Source organism: Moschus berezovskii, chromosome 17 (assembly GCF_049115385.1).
Source record: "Moschus berezovskii isolate FMDL1 chromosome 17, NW_MosBer_1.0, whole genome shotgun sequence".
Classification (NCBI taxonomy): domain Eukaryota; kingdom Metazoa; phylum Chordata; class Mammalia; order Artiodactyla; family Moschidae; genus Moschus; species Moschus berezovskii.
Genome location: NC_142476.1, coordinates 25954818 through 25975161, shown reverse-complemented (window position 1 = coordinate 25975161; position 20344 = coordinate 25954818). Strand labels below are relative to the sequence as shown.

Here is a 20344-nt window from a genome sequence, read left to right as displayed (position 1 = left end):
GGAAGGTAGAAGAGACTCTCGATGAGTGTAAAGACATGAACAATGGCTTTAAATGAGAAAACCTTAAGTTATTGTTTAGAACTCAGTCTTGGAGGTCAAAAAAAGAAAATGAGTTCTGGCTCTATGTGTGCGACTAACTAAATCCTGAGGGATCAGTTTTATCCAACACTTAAATACACTGTGCCATCATTTTCTCATCTGGTAAAATGAGGGAGGAGTTGGGCTAGGAGATCTTTCTGGATCTAGCAACCTGTTACTTTTAACTTCCCCAGTTCCAAGAGTGAGTAGGGTCAACATACTGCAGGTGATTGAGAGTACTAGAAGGTAAGGCTGGCCAGGTCACTCTTAATCTAAACGTATTTACTTGAAGATAAAATAATGGGCATCAGCACAAATATGTTTACCATTAAGTTAATTTTTAGACTTAGTAATGACTAAACCTTGGCCTGATAAAGTAACGAGGCTGAAGTTTGCAATGATTCTTATTACAATGCTATTAGCAATCTCAAATTTCTCCAAGAATCAATCTCTAGTAACAAACAGCTTATGGGAAGGATTGTGAGTAAAAGCAGTTCAACTTTCAGACATGAAAAACATAATAACTAGTTACCAAGGATGCAAAAAGCACACACATACGTTAAATATTTGCAGCTGTGTCACATACACAGGTTTACCTAATACAAAAGCAGACATTTACTTTAACATGCCCTTCCTTAAAATTAATTCCTCAAAGAACTTTTACATTAGTTGACTGGCCTATAAAAAGTTATAGTGATCACTTTAAAATCATACCCTAGTTCTATAATTGTCAGCCTCATCCTTACTACGCAGGAATGAATTAGTTTGTAGATCAGCTTGGCTTCTCTTTGATCCAACTGCATCTTACCTCCATCACAAACTTGGAAGAATAATGGTATAGAAAAATGTGAAAAGAAAACACCTCAGGTTCATAAGGGAAAAGAATTGTAATTATTTACCTATATTAAAAAAAAAATTTGAACCTAAATTTGTCTTATACCACAGTAATCAAAAGTCAGCAATCAGATCAATACATGCATAAACTCTGAATACATTACTATGCTTAGGCACATACCATAGAGGTCCAAGTTCTATTGCTGTCTTTCCAGGCATGCTTCCATGACAATTACAGGGTAGCTGTCTATATGGGTTTTCTGTGAAAAGGTATAAAAAGAAATCAAAGGAGAAATGACGATGTAAACAGTAGTAATATAAACAATAATTTGCAGCTACAATATACTGAGGATCTACTATGTGCCAGGTATTGTGCATTTATATGCATTAAAAAATATTTAATCCTTAAAACTCACTGAAACAGGTATTAAGATCTCAGTTATGTAGATCAGATGATTAAAGCTTAAGAAAGATACAGAAATCCATGTCAAAATTAAAGGCATAGCTTTTAGTTACTATACTACCTGAAATAATGTCAGCAGGAGAAAGTCTTATACATTTCACAAGCTATCCATATTTTAAAATCAACTGATCGGGGTATAATTTACATGCAGTAAAATGTATACATTTTATGTGAAAAGATTGATGAGCTTTAACAAATGTACATACCCATATAATCAACATCCATCAAAATACTGACATTTCCCATAAGTTAACTCTTCTGTAATTGGGAAGAGAAAATGAATTACTCTATTCCCTAGGCTTGATGCATATTCAGTCCCAGATATGTAGGCTAGAAGAAACTAATTCAGTTTAAAGAGCAATGAGGGCCCTGATACAATCATAAGATGACCTAGTCTTAGTTTCCAAAATGGCATGATATTCTACCATGGACTTTCCTGTTCACTTAAGACTCAGAATAGTCATTTTAAATCAGATTCTCTCCAACTGAGTCCCCCCAGGCCATTTCTGGGTTGATCATTCACTTTCTTGGAATGGCCTGATCTGATCAGTGGATCCTAGATATATCCAGAACTCAGGATTATGGTAGTAGGGGCATGGGTCTATAGCCTCTTGCTATCTGATATCACTCTGTCATTCAGTGCAATTAAGTGGCATAATTCACAGTTGTATATATACTTAACGGCCTCCTCCATTGTTTGTTCCTAGGTCTACCTTTCAGCCTTAAAAGAAGGTGTGTTTATCATTGTCCTTAGCTTTGTTGAGAATGATGCTCCTCAAATGTTATACAAATTATTCAAGACATCTTCCCTGAAACCATTAAATAATTAAATTACATGTACTACAGGCAGAATTACCCAAAGTAGGGTGATTTATATTTATGGTTCTGTCAGTTGTACCAACTTACCACAGGCAGCACACAAATATCTGTCAGTTTGTTTCCTGATGTATTTTGCAAAATGATCCCATGATAATAAACCTGTGTCTTTTTTGCAGACCCTTGCCTAGGATTTCTTAGTGCCTGATGAGCATCAGTATCTTCAGGGATCAAGGTTATCATTTCAAGTTATGAAATAGAAAAAAATGAAGGTGTGAAGAAATAAAGAACTACTATTTCTATGTCATTGATAAATAGGTCATTAAGGTAATTCCAGATGAGGGATTCAAACTATTTAGAGACTTTAAATGAAATGGACTGAACACATACTTTAATCTCTTCTGTTTCTTAAAGCATTATTAAGATGTGAACAGAGTAAAATTCAAACCCCAAAGATAAAATGTGAGAAGAGATAACAAGATGATGAGAAATGTCAATAAAATTTTAGAAGTGGGAAGCAGATACACAAGGGGTAACTGATTTAGCAGGTCAGAGAAAGCTAAAGCCCAAGCCTGAAATGGGCAGACAGGCTACCAATAAACAGCAAGCCCACTGGCATTGTGGTAACAGAAGGCTTGAGAACTGAAAGTACTGACTGTCTCTGAAGATGGACATAAGGTTCAGTTCAGTTCAGTTCAGTCGCTCAGTCATGTCCGACTCTTTGCGACCCCATGAATCACAGCACACCAGGCCTCTCTGTCCATCACCAACTCCTGGAATTCACTCAAACTCATGTCCATAGAGTCAGTGATGCCATCCAGCCATCTCATTCTCTGTCGTCCCCTTCTCCCGCCCTCAACCTTTCCCAGCATCAGAGTCTTTTCCAGTGAGTCAACTCGTCGCATGAGGTGGCCAAAGTATTGCAGTTTCAGCTTTAGCATCAGTCCTTCCAATGAACACCCAGGACTGATCTCCCTTAGAATGGACTGGCTGGATCTCCTTGCAGTCCAAGGGACTCTCAGGAGTCTCCTCCAACACCACAGTTCAAAAGCATCAATTCTTCGGCACTCAGCTTTCTTCACAGTCCAACTCTGACATCCATACATGACCACTGGAAAAACCATAGCCTTGACTAGACGGACCTTGGTTGGCAAAGTAATGTCTCTGCTTTTTAATGTACTATCTAGGTTGGTCATAACTTTCCTTCCAAGGAGTAAGCGTCTTTTAATTTCATGGCTGCAATCAGCATCCGCAGTGATTTTGGAGCCCAAAAAAATAAAGTCTGACACTGTTTCCACTGTTTTTCCATCTATTTCCCATGAAGTGATGGGACCAGATGCCATGATCTTTGTTTTCTGAATGTTGAGCTTCAAGCTAACCTTTTCACTCTCCTCTTTCACTTTCATCAAGAGGCTTTTGAGTTCCTCTTCACTTTCTGCCATAAGGGTGGTGTCATCTGCATATCTGAGGTTATTGAGATTTCTCCTGGCAATCTTGATTCCAGCTTGTGCTTCTTCCAGCCCAGCGTTCCTCATGATGTACTGTGCATATAAGTTAAATAAGCAGGGTGACAATATACAGCCTTGACGTACTCCTTTTCCTATTTGGAACCAGTCTGTTGTTCCATGTCCAGTTCTAACTGTTGCTTCCTGACCTGCATACAGGTTTCTCAAGAGGCAGGTCAGGTGGTCTGGGATTCCCATCTCTTTCAGAATGTTCCACAGTTTACTGTGATCCACACAGTCAAAGGCTTTGGCATAGTCAATGAAGCAGAAATAGATATAAGGTAGTAATGTGAAGAAAAAAAAAAAAAGACTTCATTTTTTAAGACTTGTAGATCTTCTCTAAGATCAACAGTTAGGCTTCTGTGTCTCCTCCATCCAAAGGAGGAAGTTAATCTTGGGTGAGGCTGAACCACAGAGGATCTGGAACCAGGGGGATTAGTCACCGTTAAGAGTGAGGAGATATATGAAAAGAAAGGGACCAAGTAAAAGTCTGTACAAATGCTAAGACCTTCCAGTCTCCTTCCCCAACATGGTTCCTAGAAAGCTGATAAAAGACTGCAAGATTCCTCTGTAGGAGTACTTACCAATCCAGGAGAGAAACCACACATACTGATTGACTGACTTTCATTTGGGAGTTCTGGTAGTGAAAGGGCAGACTGCCTTCTCATTACAGTAAAATCTCTCAGTTTATAAGCCCTGCCCCAAGAACTTCAACATAACTGTCAGCATGGAAAACTAAGACTACTAGACATTTGAGATATACTATGACAAGAACCGGAGAAGGCAATGGCGCCCCACTCCAGTACTCTTGCCTGGAAAATCCCATGGACGGAGGAGCCTGGTAGGCTGTAGTCCATGGGGTCGCTAAGAGTCAGACATGACTAAGCGACTTCATTTTCACTTTTCACTTTCCTGCATTGGAGAAGGCAATGGCAACCCACTCCAGTGTTCTTGCCTGGAGAATCCCAGAGACAGCAGAGCCTGGTGGGCTGCCGCCTATGGGGTCACACAGAGTCAGACACGACTGAAGTGACTTAGCAGCAGCAGCAGCATGACAAGAACAGAATTGCAAACCAGAAATAGGAAAGAATAACTAAAACAAAATAATAGCAGCAATACAAAAATAAGAAAAATGAAAAACCTATCCTCCCCTAAATATAAAATCTACCCAACTATAATCAATAATATCATAGAGGTAAGATTAGATTTCACATCTCTGAGATAAGAATAGAATACTATTAAAAAGAGAATAAAAATATGAAATAACTCTTGGAAATGAACAAAATATGACAAATTTTAGCAGAAAAGTTGGAAAATAAAACTCAAGGATATTGATAAAGAAGAACTAAATGCTAAGAAATATAGATGTAAAAATATTAGAGGATTAATCAAGAAGATCCATCATACAACTAAAATGAGTTCTGGGAAGAGAGAACAGAAATAATTTGAGAGAAAAAATTATCAAAGAGAAAATAGAAAAAATTTATCAGAACTGAAGAACTCAAGTTTAAGCACTCACAGACTGCAGCACAATGAATTTAAAAAGATGAATTCATAAACATCCTGAAGTTATTTTAGAATAGTGGGTTAAGAAGAGAGATTTTAAGAGCACTCAGAAAAAAACACAAAGGACTATTCCTAAGAACAACAGCAAACCTGTCAATATTGAAGGCTAAAAGACAAAGGAATAACATCTTAAACATTCTGAGGAAAAACAACTTCTAACCTAGACTTCTATATTTGCCCATGCAGTCCTTCTAAGGAAATCCTTCTAAGGGAAAAAGTGTAGCTTCAAAAGGAGAACATAAAGAAGGAAAGGTGAAAAATGCATAAGATTTAAGATATAGAAAGTACATCACAAGGAGAAAGCCAAAGAAAATTTCCATTATGAGTCTAAAAGGAAGACCTAGGCCAACAGCTTTTGGCAGATTTAGAAACAAACAACCCAAACTAGAAGAGGAGGACTGTCTCCAGCAGAATTAAATGAAACCCAAAGGTTATTTGTTTTTAACCAAAATCATAGAAGCACTGAAACTGTATTATGGATTGTGCAAAGTATATACACACCCAAAAGGTGACAAATATATAGTAACGATTAAGTCGAGTAATTGAACAGTTGTATAAAAAAGTTATTACAGCACTGTAACTGGTTCATCTCTGTGGAGCAGCCTTCTAAGAAAGGCAGCAATGATCCCTGTATCCTGGTATTCATACCTTTCTATAATCTCCACCTCTTGAATGTGAGATCACTGGATCTGGAGACTCATATCTAGTGACTAGAATACAGCTATATTCTCTTTTTCTCTCTCCCTTTCTCTCTCCTGGTTCTTTCCAATGAAGTGAGCTGCTATTCTGTGAAGAGGACTACTTGACAAGGAACTGAGCACACCTCTCAGCAGCCAACAAGTGCTCAGGTCTTCAGTCTAACAACCTACATCCAGGTCATAACCATGTGAATGCGCTTGTAAACAGGTCCTTCCCCAGTCAGGCCCTGATGACTGCAGCCCTAGCCAACACCCTGATGGCAGCCTTGTGAGCGACCCTTAGCTAGTGGACTCAGCTGAGCTATGCCCAGATTCTTGACTCGAGAAACTGAGATAATAAACGCTGTTTTAAGCCACTAAGTTTTGAGGTAATTTGTTACACACAGATAGATAACTAATACAACTTGTAAACAATGTTTTTATATTTATAAAAATATGAACACGGAATATCGATTAATCCAACAGTGGAGAGGAGAAGTACATGCATGTGACTGAGCTGGTCTGAGATGCTGGTCTTAATGAAAATTAAGTTATAGGCAATATAACTTAGAAATAGGGAAGATACCAAACATTAGAGACTTTAAACATTAGAAGAAACAACTGTAAGATTTTTATTAATAACTGGTTACTTTAGAGAGTGGGGCAGATATCACTTTATTAATAAGATGCAGAACTATTTGATTTTTTAAATTATATACTACATATTGATAAAAAATTCTAAGTGATCTGACTTTTTGGAAAGAAACACTCATTTATACTCTAAAGTCCTATATGATTACAAACAATGCAGAAAACAATTCATATTGCTTAACAGTAATTTATTAAGTCAAAAATCCTTTAAAGTGTTTGATTAAAAAAACACTCTAGTGACAAGTTCCATATAATACCAGTTATATGTGGTATCTAAAATATGGCACTGCTGCTGCTAAGTCGCTTCAGTCGTGTCTGACTCTGAGCTACCCCATAGATGGCAGCCCACCAGGCTCCCCCGTCCCTGGGATTCTCCAGGCAAGAACACTGGAGTGGGTTGCCATTTCCTTCTCCAATGCATGCAAGTGAAAGTGAAGTTGCTCAGTTGTGTCTGACTCCCAGCGACCCCATGGTCTGCAGCCTACCAGGCTCCTCCATCCATGGGATTTTCCAGGCAAGAGTACTGGAGTGGGTTGCCATTTCCTTCTCCAAAATATGGCACAAATGAACCTATCTACAAAACAGACTCACAGACATTGAGACTTGTAGCAGGAGAGGGATGAATTGGAAGTTTGGGTTAGCAGATGTAAGGTATTACATTTAGAATGGATAGAAAACAGGTCCTACCATTTAGCACAAAGAACTATATCAAGTCTCCTGGGATAAACCACACTGAAAAAGAATATAAAAAAGCGTGTATATACCTGTATAACTGAGCCACTTTGCTGTACAACAGAAATGAACACAACAGTGTAAATCAAATATTCTTCAATTTTTAAACAATTTTTTATTTTTTTTAAAGGCCCAGAGAATGGTCATCGTGTCGCTGCGGCTGCGGGAACCAACTCACGAAACCACTGCACTCGCCCCCTCGAAACAAATTTTAAAAAGAAAAAAAAAACAAACAAACAACCCACTGTAGTAACAGTCCAAAATTATAAAGCAACATGAAGGACTCCTGAAGGAGAAGGAAAGATGTTAAGTTTTTACAGATTCAGGATCAAATTTGAGCAGAGTGTATTTGAGTTTAGTTACTCACTGATATTGTAAAACACTCATGGTGAGAAATGAAAGGATAAAAATCTCCATGTAAGTACTCTTGCCTAGAAAATCCCATGGACGGAGGAGCCTGATGGGCTGCAGTCCATGGAGTCGCTACAAGTCAGACATGACTGAGCGACTTCACTTTCACTTTCACACATTGGAGAAGGAAATGGCAACCCACTCCAGTGTTCTTGCCTGGAGAATCCCAGGGACGGGGGGCCTGGTGGACTGCCGTCTGTGGGGTCACACAGAGTCGGACACGACTGAAGTGACTTAGCAGCAGCAGCAAGAAAGAACTGGTTCATGTTAAAGGCAGGAATACCATCAGTAACACTGGGGTAGGAGGTAAAAAGAAACACTGAGGTTTTTTTTTCTTTCATTAAAGTGAAACTCACATTAGTGATATCCTTTTAAACACTGAAGATGTGTATTATTTCTTACATAAAAGAAAATTAAATTAGGAAAAAACATAAAAGAAAATTGAATTAGGAAAAAACAGAAAGAAACGACCATTTATCTAGCAGGAGCAAAACTTTCCCAAGTTTCATCGAAGATATTTATGAAATTTATATTTTAAAAAGCTAGAGTGGATTCGATAACCTTTCTGACTCTGTTGCACTTAAACCAAGATAAGGATGGTGGACTGGGCATTTAGGGTTGGCTTCTCTTATTCCAAATCTTTAGAAATGACAGAAAAATATATTTTTGTGAATAATTCCTAAATACTGCTGGAAAATAAGAAGATAAGCCATCATACGTCCCAATCATTCAGTACTTGCTGAAAGCTTATAAGCTGAGAGAGAGTACTACTGGAAGGAAACCGCACTGGAGCGAACAGATATTAAAGGCAGAAATAGCCTAGGGGCTAAATGAACCTAAAAAGCAAAGATGAATGCTACTAGAGTAGCTCTAGGACATCTGTTAAAGGGATTGGTTAGAAAACTACTTGAAAAAGCTGATTACACTCCTTTAATCCATGATTAGCAGGTTACAGAAGATATCTGTATCCAATTTGAAGTGATAAAGGTTTAGGTTGGAGAAGCAAAATAGTGCCCCAAATTTGATTAAAAAAAACCCAATTACCTCTGGCCCTAAGAAGCTCTGAATTCCAAGGAGGCTAAACACAAAGAGACTCAGATATATTATAACCAAACTGCTGAAAGCTGCAGAAAGAATCCTGAAAGCACGAAGTATCAAGTACAAGGGAACAACAATACAACTAATGGCTAACTTTTAATCAGAAACAATAGAAGCCAGAAGGTACTATAATGATACAGTCAAAGTGCTGATTGGTACTTTGACTGATAAATGATAGGTATCTCAGCTTCATGCACAAAGCACCAGAGAGAACTCAAACAAAGGAATATGACAGGATGCCCTCCATTCCTACTATCAATTAACACTGTAGCAGAAGCACCCGGACAGAAGAAAAGCATAGTGGGTTCTTAGGAAGCTTGAAAACCACATCTCCTCCTTAATTCAATGTGGTCAAGATAAACTACCAACTGGTTTATTTATTTATCTTTCATTAAGCAAAAAAAGGATCCAATGTCAGAACACTCTGAAAATAGAGTTCTGAGAAGTGACTGCCTTAACAGCTATTAAACAGCACTAAAAGGAGTAGAAGTGAATGAATGCATGAACAGACAACCACTGGAACAGAACAGAAAACCCGAAACCAAACTCAAATCCACGTGGGATTTTAGTGTGAGATGACTATGGTATTCTCAAAGAAGCGGACAAGAGGGGACCCAGTCAATAAAACATAACCTTCTCTGAATAATTTAGAATCGGAAAGCTTTTTCCAACTATAGACAAAATGCAGAGTAATTAAGCATCTGATAACAACAGAAACAATGAAAAATATCTGCATCAAAGAATACAAAAAAGATGCAAACACAAGTGACAAAATGAGAAAAAATATCTGCAACTATCGTATCATACCACGAGGGTTAAATTCTACTATATAGTTCTTAAAAATCCACATTTCAAAAATGCTAAGAAGCTAACAGAAAACAACAGGCAACTGTTTCTATGTCCCAGAAAAGCAAATTAGAAACAGCTTGATGAGGGCACATGCCACATCTTTTTCCTTTGATTCCCCAGGCCTGGCATATAGTAGAGGCTCAATAAATATTTACTGGATGAGTTTTATAACTGATGGCTTTTATACTCAGTCAGAAACATGACCATTATTTTTATAAAATTAATGATTTGAAACATCCTAAACAAAGAAGCAATCTGACTTAATGTTCCTAAAATTAGTGACAGTGGAAACTAAGTTATTTCTAGACGTTTCAACAGAAGGCATGGCTAGACAGCATAAATTATAATGAGTAAATGACTTTAATGAACTCACACGAATGTCTTGTCTGTTGATGAAAGGAAATCCAGTATAGGAAATAAAGTTAGCACTGTAATCTTTAAAATCAAAGGACAACAATATATATAAATTAGGGATATGATAAAGGCTTATTCATTGGAGGCTTACACATAAATTCAACACAATATTCAGTCAAAAGAAACTTGCATTTACCTTCTACCATATTACCATCCTTCTGAAAAATTCTCTCTTCACACCACTGACAATGGATTAGGTACTGAATCTTCTTGGCTGTTTCATCTGCAGAAGTTGGCCCCCTCAAAACTCTCACAACAACCAACACAAAATGTTCCAGAGCCACTGCAAACAGTACTTCTATGCCTTTGTTACATCGGGCTGCAGCTCTGGAAAAAAATTTTTTAAGTTGTTTTGGGAGCTTATCATTTTCCTTTGTTTGGCATTATATTGACCATATTAACTTGGATAGTACAAACACTATGGAAGGGTTATGGGAAAACAAAAAAAATTTAACTCTTTGTAGCAGTGGTTTTAAAAGATATATTAAAAAGTGGCTATAAAAGATATACACTATAACTTTTACACAAACTGAAACACAGGAAATTATAGGATGCTTGGCAGGCTTTTAGTAATTACACATTTTCCTTTATGCTATCTTCTCAATATTCTTTGGTTTCTAATGTCACTTTGTTTCTTGTCATCACAACCATCTTTCTTTCTTTTTACCTACTTTTTTCTATAGAAGCTTCTTCCAAACAATGTATGCTTTTTTTTTTTTTAAGTCGCTCAGTCGTGTCCGACTCTTTGCATCCCTGTGAACTGTAGCCCACCAGGCTCCTCCATCCATGGGATTCTCCAGGCAAGAATACTGGAGTGGGTTGCCATTTCCTTCTTCAAGGAAGGAAAAGCTTTCTATAAAAGCTTCTTCCAAACAATGTATGCTTACTGAGTACTAAATACATGCAGGGAAGTATGCTAGCTGCTGAACAGCTGGTGAAAAATGAATAAGCAAAGTCCTTGCCATTATTACATTTATATACTTTTGTATTAAATTCTGCTTGATACACCATTTATGTACTCAGTTTCCCTCTACAGTTGTACACTAACTTAGTCTGTATGTACTGCTTTGAATTTGCTGTTACATTATAAACATTTTAAAGTATGTACAGTAGGTCCGTGGCATGTACCAAATGAACATCAGAGGTTTTAGTTATTTAGGAATAATCCTAAAGGTCTATGAAGTCTAATAATCTATATTTTTGCTGAGGTAAGAATTTCAGTCTAAATGCTGTGAAACTGGTGCTGGGGTTAGTGACAGAGCCAGCTGTAATGATCTGTAATCTTAATATTCATTGATATTATATTATTACTATTTCTCTAGCATAATTTTATGCATAAAATGGGTTCTCAAAAGTCTTCCTTTCTTCAATTGTTTAGAAAGTCTGATGAGAAACAGAACTTTTTGTTTTACAGGTGAGATCATTTCACAGAATCAAATTTATAAGCCATCATTTTTTTCAAACTGCATAAATAAAGAAGATAAGATGAAATGGACATTAAATAATGATCATTTCTAAATCTAAGATCAATTTTTGCATTCCCTTTTTGTGGTGCTATCACCCTATATCTACCCTATGTTTGTTGAAACAAAATGATTTGAAGTTAACTTTCATTTTTTCTTTCTTACTACTTTATTTAAATAACATTTTAAAGTGGAGGGTAAACTATTTTAGGCACAAGCTTTTAAATAAAATTCTAACATACAACATAAGATTTCCAAAAAATCAAGATCACATATACAAAATACAGAATTTCTATTTTGTGCATATTTTGAAGAATGAAATAAGCACTTCTTATAATATTCTTTCTATCATGTACTCAGACATACAAAGGTTGGCCATTTGGTACCTTGCCACTGCAGCTACAACAATTCTTGCAGCTAGCTCCTTGTAATATTCAGTTCGGACAATATTACAGCCGTAGTGACGTCGGGCAACGTGTTGTGCCTTGGCATATAAAGAACTGATATCTGTAGAAGTCACTGACACTATGCCAAGGTTTCTTATATTTCTGAATGCAGAATCAAGATAGTTCACAGATGTTCCAAAAGGATCTAGGTGTCTAAAATCAGAAATAATATGGACATATTTAAAATCATACTAGTATCCAAAATCATACCATTGCCATATTTCTAATGATAAAGTTCCATGGATTCAAAAGTACTTCATAAATCTATTTTAAAAACATGAACTACGTTTTTAAAGTAAGCAATAAAAAGATATGATATCTTAGACACGTGAAAATAAAACATGCTTAGAGAAAAGTTATCATGCCTAGGCATTTTACTTCAAATGCTAGAAAGTGCTCTTATGGCATTCCTTAAGCCAATGCCAAAATACTGTATTAATTTAAATAAATAAACAACGACAAACTACCTTAATTTTTAATGGCCCCCTCTCTACCCCACCTCCCTTCAAATCCAGAAAGTGACAGAAAAAAATTTTCACTTACATGAAATCAAAAGATCTCAAATGCATGAGTACATTGGCATCCATTTTGGTCACCTTAATATTACCAAGGTTTTCCTCTCCTTCTTCCAGAATATCTTCCCTTTCTTCCTTTTCCTTACTGTCCACAACCACTTTCAATTTGTTTAAATGGCAGTTCTCCTGAATCAACGTCACAGAGTTTTCATTCAAATCATTAATTGTAACCTTGACTGCATTTCCAAGATGTTTTGCCCATTGTAATCCCATTATCCCTTAGGAGAAATTGGAAGAAAAATGGGTTTTTTAATTATAAAGAATAAAAACTATAATAAAAATAAATATAATTTTGTAAATAACAGAAATGTTTCAAAATCTTAATATTTTCAAAAGTAATTCTTATTCTACTTTCTCACTGCAATGCCTCTTAAGAAGATTTACCACAAGAAAATGTATCCTGCAGATTTCCATTAACAGTTCTTAAAAAACTGCTCTATAATCCATGTTCAAATAAAATACCTATGTATATTCTTTATTTGGGGTTTAATAGGATTTTTTTTCCTTTCTTCTTACAATGGAATGCTTTTTTTCCAAACAAAATCTTACAGAGAAATCCAATATACAATATGAATAACAGTGGGGTTTCTCTACTTGAAAAGAAGTTGGGAAGCTGGAATGCGTCCCGCTGAAGCTTACTCTAATACACGAAAATATGAAAACAACTTTCCTGGACGAATGCTTTTCAAATACTGCATGACAGCATCATTGTGAGTGAAAAACAACTTTGTACGTGCAAGCAAATGATCAAGAGGAATTGAGACCAAGAGGGCCCTCTCACAGGTTTTTTATCCCTATTGGATCTGAGTCATAAGGGACATTCACTGCAAAATGGGAGATGGTGACACAAGCCTAGCCAATACGGAGTAGAAAACCCCCAATTTACTGGAAGTATTGGCCATCTGCATACATGTGCCTCATTAATGTAAAAAATTAACATCTACTATGTGCCATTGTCTTTACATTTATTTTCCTATTCTTAAGATAAGCTTGTGAAATAAGTTCTAGTATCTACATTTTAGAGATGGGGAAACAAGCAAAATGACTGCTCTTGGTGGCTTCCTTGGTGGCTCAGAGGTTAAAGCGCCTGCCTGCAATGCGGGAGACCTGGGTTCAGTCCCTGGGTCGGGAAGATCCCCTGGAGAAGGAAATGGCAACCCACTCCAGTATTCCTGCCTGGAGAATCCCATGGACAGAGGAGCCTGGTGGGCTCGGTTTGCAAAGAGTCGGACATGACTGAGTGACTTCACTTCACTCACTCACTTATGAGCTTTATTTAAGTTTACAAAGGCACATTAAAAAGAATGAAAAGATCTTCCTAAACAATAATTTTAACGTTTCAGGTAAAAAAAGAGGAGTAGTTAATTGCGGTATTATCTATAAGAGCCAAGACATGGACACAACTGAAGTATCCATCGATGGATGAATGAATAAAGAACATGTGGTGAGCGCATACCCAACAGAATACCATTCAGCCAAAAACAGAAGGCAGTCCTGCCACTTCAGACAACACAGATGGACCCTGAAGGTATTACACTAAGTGAAAGAAGTCAGAGAAAGACAAATACCTTATGATTTAAATTAAACATGGAATCTAAAAAAAACCCCAAATCACAGAAATGGAGATCATATTTGAGGCTGCCAGAGGAGGAGACTGGAGGCGTGGGAGAACTGAGTGAATGTAGTTAAAGGGGACAAACTTGCAGTTATAACAGAAAGATGTTCTGGGGATAAAATATACAGCAGGGAGATTACAGTTAACAATACTATTTGAAACTGACTAAGCGAGCAGATCTCATCAGAAAGGGGAAAAAATCTATAACCATGTGAAGAGATGGATTTAAACTTTTTTATCATTTTACAATACATGCATATAGCTAATCATTATGTTGTATACCTAAAACAATGTTATATATGTTGACTGCTGCTGCTGCTGCTAAGTCACTTCAGTCGTGTCCGACTCTGTGTGACCCCATAGACGGAAGCCCAACAGGCTCCCCCGTCCCTGGGATTCTCCAGGCAAGAACACTGGAGTGGGTTGCCATTTCCTTCTCCAATGTGTGAAAGTGAAAAGTGAAAGTGAAGTCGTTCAGTCGTGTCTGACCCTGAGCGACCCCACGGACTGCAGCCTACCAGGCTCCTCCATCCGTGGGATTTTCTAGGCAAGAGTACTATATCTCAACAAAACTAGAGGGGAAAAAAAAGAAAATAAAATGCCTCCACTGTTAAGAAACATATATAGTATCCAGTGTAGGTATGCTGCTGCATATTAAGTCACTTCAGTCATGTCTGACTCCATGAGACCCTGTGGACTGTAGCCCACCAGGCTCCTCTGTCCATGGGATTTTTCCAGGCAAGTATACTGGAGTGGGTTCAAATCTCTCCTCCAAGGGATCTTCCTGACCCAGGAATTGAACCTGCATCTCTTATGTCTCTTCCACTGGCAGGTGGGTTCTTTACCGCCGGGAGCCAGCACGCGAGATCCCACCCATGACAAGGTCATGAGGACAAGACCTGACAAGCAAGGCAGATCAGGACTTCAGGGATTTCAAAAAGCTGCCCCGGCGCTCACCTTAAAGATGATATCTGTCTTTCTGATGCTTATCTTTCTGACTGCTCCTTAATTTCTGTGACACAGGCAGAAGGCCTTCCCTGACCTCTTTCCAAATAAAATCAACTTGTTTATGCCCTTGGCACTAATGCACGTGACTGCTCACAACACCTTAATCATAAATAGCATAAAGAACCTGATCACACAAAAGCCCTAATAGATAGAGCCCTTCAGGGGGTGAAGAAGCCCTATTAGAGAATACAAAAAATATTATTCTAGAAGTTGTTACTGAATCCACGTTTGCTAACTGTGTTTTTGCTCTTGATGTAGAAATTATTGTTAGAATAGAAATTCTAACTATTATTGTAGTTAGAATTTAGAATAATAAGAGTTTAGCCCTAGTGTAGAAACCATAAGACAACCGAGGCTTTTAACCAGGAATGCGAGGCAGAGGCTGCCTCACTGGAGCCGCAGAGTCTGTGTGTAGTAACAGAACTGACCATTATGTTAAATTTCTAATATGCTGTAACCTGTTGAACTTTTACCTTATGAAATTATAACTTTTCTGTTTTCTGTTTAGCACAAGGCAAGTGGAAAAATAAGAATAGCTTACAAAAAACAGCTTTGCATTCACCTAGCTTGTAAGAAAAGGTCATGAGATGTTAATAGGCCTCCCCCTACCCCTGGGTTGGGAAGATTCCCCAGAAAAGAGAAAGGCTACCCACTCCATTATTCTGGCCTGGAGAATTCCAGGGACTCAGTCCATGGGGTTGCAAAGAGTTGGACATGACTGAGCAACTTTCACTTCACTATCTTTTACAGCTCCCATGAAAATATTTACAGATGAAATGACGGATCTGTTATTTGCTTCAAAATAAAGGGGACAGAGTACAGGGCAATAAGTTATAAAGGAAAGTGAACAGGAATACAGATATAAGATTGAGTGATGGATATAAAGAAATCCACTTATTATACACTCTAGTTTTGTATATATTTGAAAATTTTCCACAATAAAATTTGCCTTGCATTTTTCTTATATAAAAATACTTTGCTTGATGTGATATCCATACACATTTCCGAAGAAAAGATACTGTACAGGAAGTCCAGCAAGTATGTACAAACTTCCAATTATAAGATAAATAAGTACTAGGGATGAACTGTACAACATGATGATTAAATATACGTAATACTTGTATAGAGGAAAGTTAAGAGGATAAATTCTAAGAGTTCTCATCACAAGGAGAAACTTTTCTTCTTCTTACTTGTCTATATGAGATGATGGATGTTAGCTGAACCTACTGTATATGTAAACCAAACCATCATGCTCTACCTCTTAGTTAAACCTGTACACCCATACCGTAATGTATGCCAATTCTTTCTCAAAAAAAATGGAAAAAATAGTCTCTTGAGGTTCACATGATATAAACAAATGCTTAGTTCTCAAAGTGGCTAAACAACAACATGGAAAAAATAAAGGGAAAGAAAAGATACTGTACAGATTTGATAAAGTGAGGTTCCAAAAAAAGCTTCACCACTTACCAGTTGCTCCAAAGGCATCTAGACATTCCAAAGGTTTTCGCTCTTTAGCCAGAGCAGCCAGTGTACAGAATATCAGCTGCCTAGAAGAAGGATAATAATCTGAAATAATTTTACTGTACCATGGTTTCATCATTGTGGATTTTAAGAACAGTGAGAAAGTGTTCCTATTTACTGTGCAAACTACTTTGAAAACAGACCTAATAACATATTCCTTACTTAACAGCATAAGAACTAAAAACCTATGAAATTAAACTACTAGTCAAATTGCGTTCTATTAACAAGTATTTACTATGAACAATGATTTTATAAATAAAACTTGCCACAGGCCCATCAGTCTGTTCCTTTAATTTTATATAAAGTTAGACCTACTTTACTCCGAGAAAAACATTGGTTTGGCAGAAAAATAAAACAATCATTCTGAGAAAATGCTAAAACAAAGGATTTTCATTCTATACCTACTTTTAAATTTCAATATATTAGAACAAAAAGATTAAGAGAAGGTACATTTGTAATGAATTGAAGCATCTGAAGCATTCCATAACCCTTTTTAAAATTTATCTTACCGATTCAGTTTCATTTTGGGATTAAAATAAGAATCTGTTTTCTGAGGTACAGAATAGTTAGGACAAACTTGTACATCTGTGTCTGCCTCTTTCAAAATTTCTTTAGGTGGTTTAGCAGCAGAAGCTATAATTAAAAAAATAAAAGATTTCCAGTGAAATAGAAAATAATTATAAATATCAAGAACATAAAAAATAACCTTCCTTTATAATAGTTTCATGTTAATGAAATCAGTTCAGTAGATGTCAAAAAAATCACCCAAAATTGATCTACATAGCACTGTCTACGGAAAAGAGAGGCATTCCGTTAAGTATTTGGTGAATTAAAGTTTATCAGCTTAAAATCTTAACTGCCTAGCACATCAATATATCTGTACACCTAATCAAGGACAATTACCCTAAGATTGTGCCAAATCCTAAAATAACCTTTATTCATCAAACACTACATTGTGTTTATAGAGGCTGGTTGCTAAACACATATTTTATTATGGTTTAAACGTTAGAAAATTAACCTGTGTGGTTACGTTCCATTAGCTAGCATGGATGACTAAGAGTCATTCTATTTCCTGAACATGCTTGACTTCAGAATATTTTTGTAATTTTAAATCACAAATTATATTCTAACTTATACATTAGAATCATATAAACTCAAATGAAATACTGATATATTTGTATGAATGTATTTTAATTATTTAAGAAAGGAGATATAATAATATGTGGAGGGGAATAATTGAGATTATTTATGTTTGGATTTCTTGATCAAATTACAATCAGAATGTTAACTAAATGAGAACCATATTTCTCTTTCTACAATGTCACGTAAAAGTAATCTTTCCTACTGTTATGTTACATATCTTTCTATACTCACCCAAGTGTCAAGTCACGTATCTCACAAGATTAGCCTTTCTCAAACCAGGTTCTGTGAGAAAATTAAGCCCTTCAAATAATTATTTTACTACTTTTTTCAATACTTAAAAGAATGGTGCAGAGTACCATTCTAGATGTATTCATTACATATAATGGATGCCTTCGGGCAGAAGGGCTGAATTCTTGAGAAGGAACAGCCTCAGTATTAATAAGCTACTAATAACTTGGTATCACTCAGGAGTATAAACAGTCTTTATATATCACTCTACCTCCTTTTTCCAGTGTTTTTCACTGTAGAACACAGTTACTGGTACAGGAGCCATCAGAAATAAAATCCTATTATCTTTCATTAAGATATCTACATTTACTGGGCATCAGCGGCTTTTTTATACTCATGTATTAAATACATCTGTTAAACTGAGAACAGTTTATACTGTTGGGAGTCTCACAGAAAGAAAACAGCACCGGATGGATTAGCAGTTAACTAAATGATGTGGTTAAGTCACAGTATTCTATCTGTCTGATGTCTAAAAATAATAATTAGACCACTGTTAAGGATTTACTTATGAACATGTTAATGAGATTGCTCAACTTACCAGCAATATACCTGGATTTAGTCTCTCCTTTGTTCACATGGCGCCTGACGTGTCCTAGCATGTCTGTCCTTCTGGTGATTGTTGCTGAACAAATGATACAATGATAATGGGCGCCCATTTTACTGGATATCTATCAAACAGAGTATTTAAATACATAAAAAAGTTACTAAGACAATGAAATAAAAGTTTATTTAAGGTTATGAATTTAATTATGTTAGAAGATAGTATTCATTTTGGCATGTGACTCTCAAAGGATCTTTATTTCCTTACCTATATTTACATCTGCTTTTTAATGTTACAACAGGTCACAAGTTTAATTTCTTAGTTTTTTCCCCTTCATTCTAATCAACAAATAACTGTACTCTTATCTTCTATAACCAACACTTATAAATGGTACGATACTAGCAGCAGTGTGTTGGCAGAAGTATAACTGGCTCTCCAGGAAAATAAGGCCCTCATTTGTAGTGTCTGCAGGTCTGTGATGTAAACACTCTACCATGGCCAATGTCAAGCTCCCATGTGACATCACTGAATGTGAATTAGGGCAGAGATGTGCAGTATCGCAGCAGAGAACACGGCCACCATGCAGATACAGTACACATATATAAATGACACACGAGCACAGATGTGGTAAAGTAACTGGGAAGCATGAGTCGTGAGTATTCATCACTATTGTTTTTAATATAATTTATTTACTTGTAAGCTCACATTTAAAATTTTTTGATGATGGCCACATTTAACAACCGGCTCTCCAGATTTCTGGAAATCTGAGCTAGTGCTCGCATACTCCTAAGTGTTAGAGACATAATAAAAAGTCTATTTTTCCAAGTAAAAAGTTCTCACTTTTTAGTTCCTTATTTAGTTAAGAAGAAGAAGACTTCCAATAGCTCTTTCCTGCTTCTGATGCCTTCTTACTCTTTACGATCACAGGGCAAGGACAGAACAGTCAAGAACATTCCACAATTTATGGCATTGTGGTTATCATACTCAAAATATCTTAGATAGGGTTAATGGACCAAGCATTATCCTGACAAAGTATACTTAAGAAATGTTTTTCTCCCCCAATACTTTACTTTTTTTGTGTGGCCTGAAAGGAAAATTTACTAATAATGATTTATTAAGATAATATGCATTCAGGATAGTGTCACCATAAAATATTTTATAATTTGTATTCCCCAAAGGTTAAATGTATCCTAATACGAACACATGTACTTTTTAAAGTTATTGAGATTTCAGAAGTGTCTTCATTCTGTCCTTTGACAAATTAAGAGGAAGAGCATAGGGAGCATGAGTATGAATCAACACATATTAAGACACTTACTAAACCACAGAAATTAAAAGTTCTTATTCCATGACCAAAACTTATTTTGAACGAAAAAAAGTGCTTTCTACTTAAATTCTCCATTTCAAAATTAGTATGTGGGTTAATTTTCCTTTCGAACATATGACAGCAGGTGATCTGACTGAAATTAAAAACTTTAAAATGAAAAGTTCAATACAGCAACAATTTTCACACATTTCTTATTTTTCCTACTATGGTAATCTGAAAGCGCTTGAAAACAAAATCTTAAAGTAAATCTCATTGCTGAATATACACATTTTAGTCTTAAAGCAAGTAAAAATTGTACTTCCTTTCGAGATAGCTAAATCTAA

General features: G+C 36.4%; 1 protein-coding gene across 2 annotated transcripts in view; it reads right to left on the bottom strand.

Annotated features, from left to right (window-relative positions):
• Positions 1-20344, bottom strand: part of TRMT1L (tRNA methyltransferase 1L) — a 35966-nt gene that overhangs the window by 5649 nt on the left and 9973 nt on the right. For both annotated transcript variants that reach the window (XM_055419103.2, XM_055419104.2), the window contains 7 exons: positions 18692-18821; positions 17232-17355; positions 16669-16748; positions 12547-12796; positions 11944-12156; positions 10231-10421; positions 1094-1172 (listed from right to left, as the gene is read on the bottom strand). In XM_055419103.2, coding sequence (XP_055275078.2) covers positions 1094-1172; positions 10231-10421; positions 11944-12156; positions 12547-12796; positions 16669-16748; positions 17232-17355; positions 18692-18821 — 1067 coding nt within the window. The remainder of the gene's footprint in view (positions 1-1093; positions 1173-10230; positions 10422-11943; positions 12157-12546; positions 12797-16668; positions 16749-17231; positions 17356-18691; positions 18822-20344) is intronic.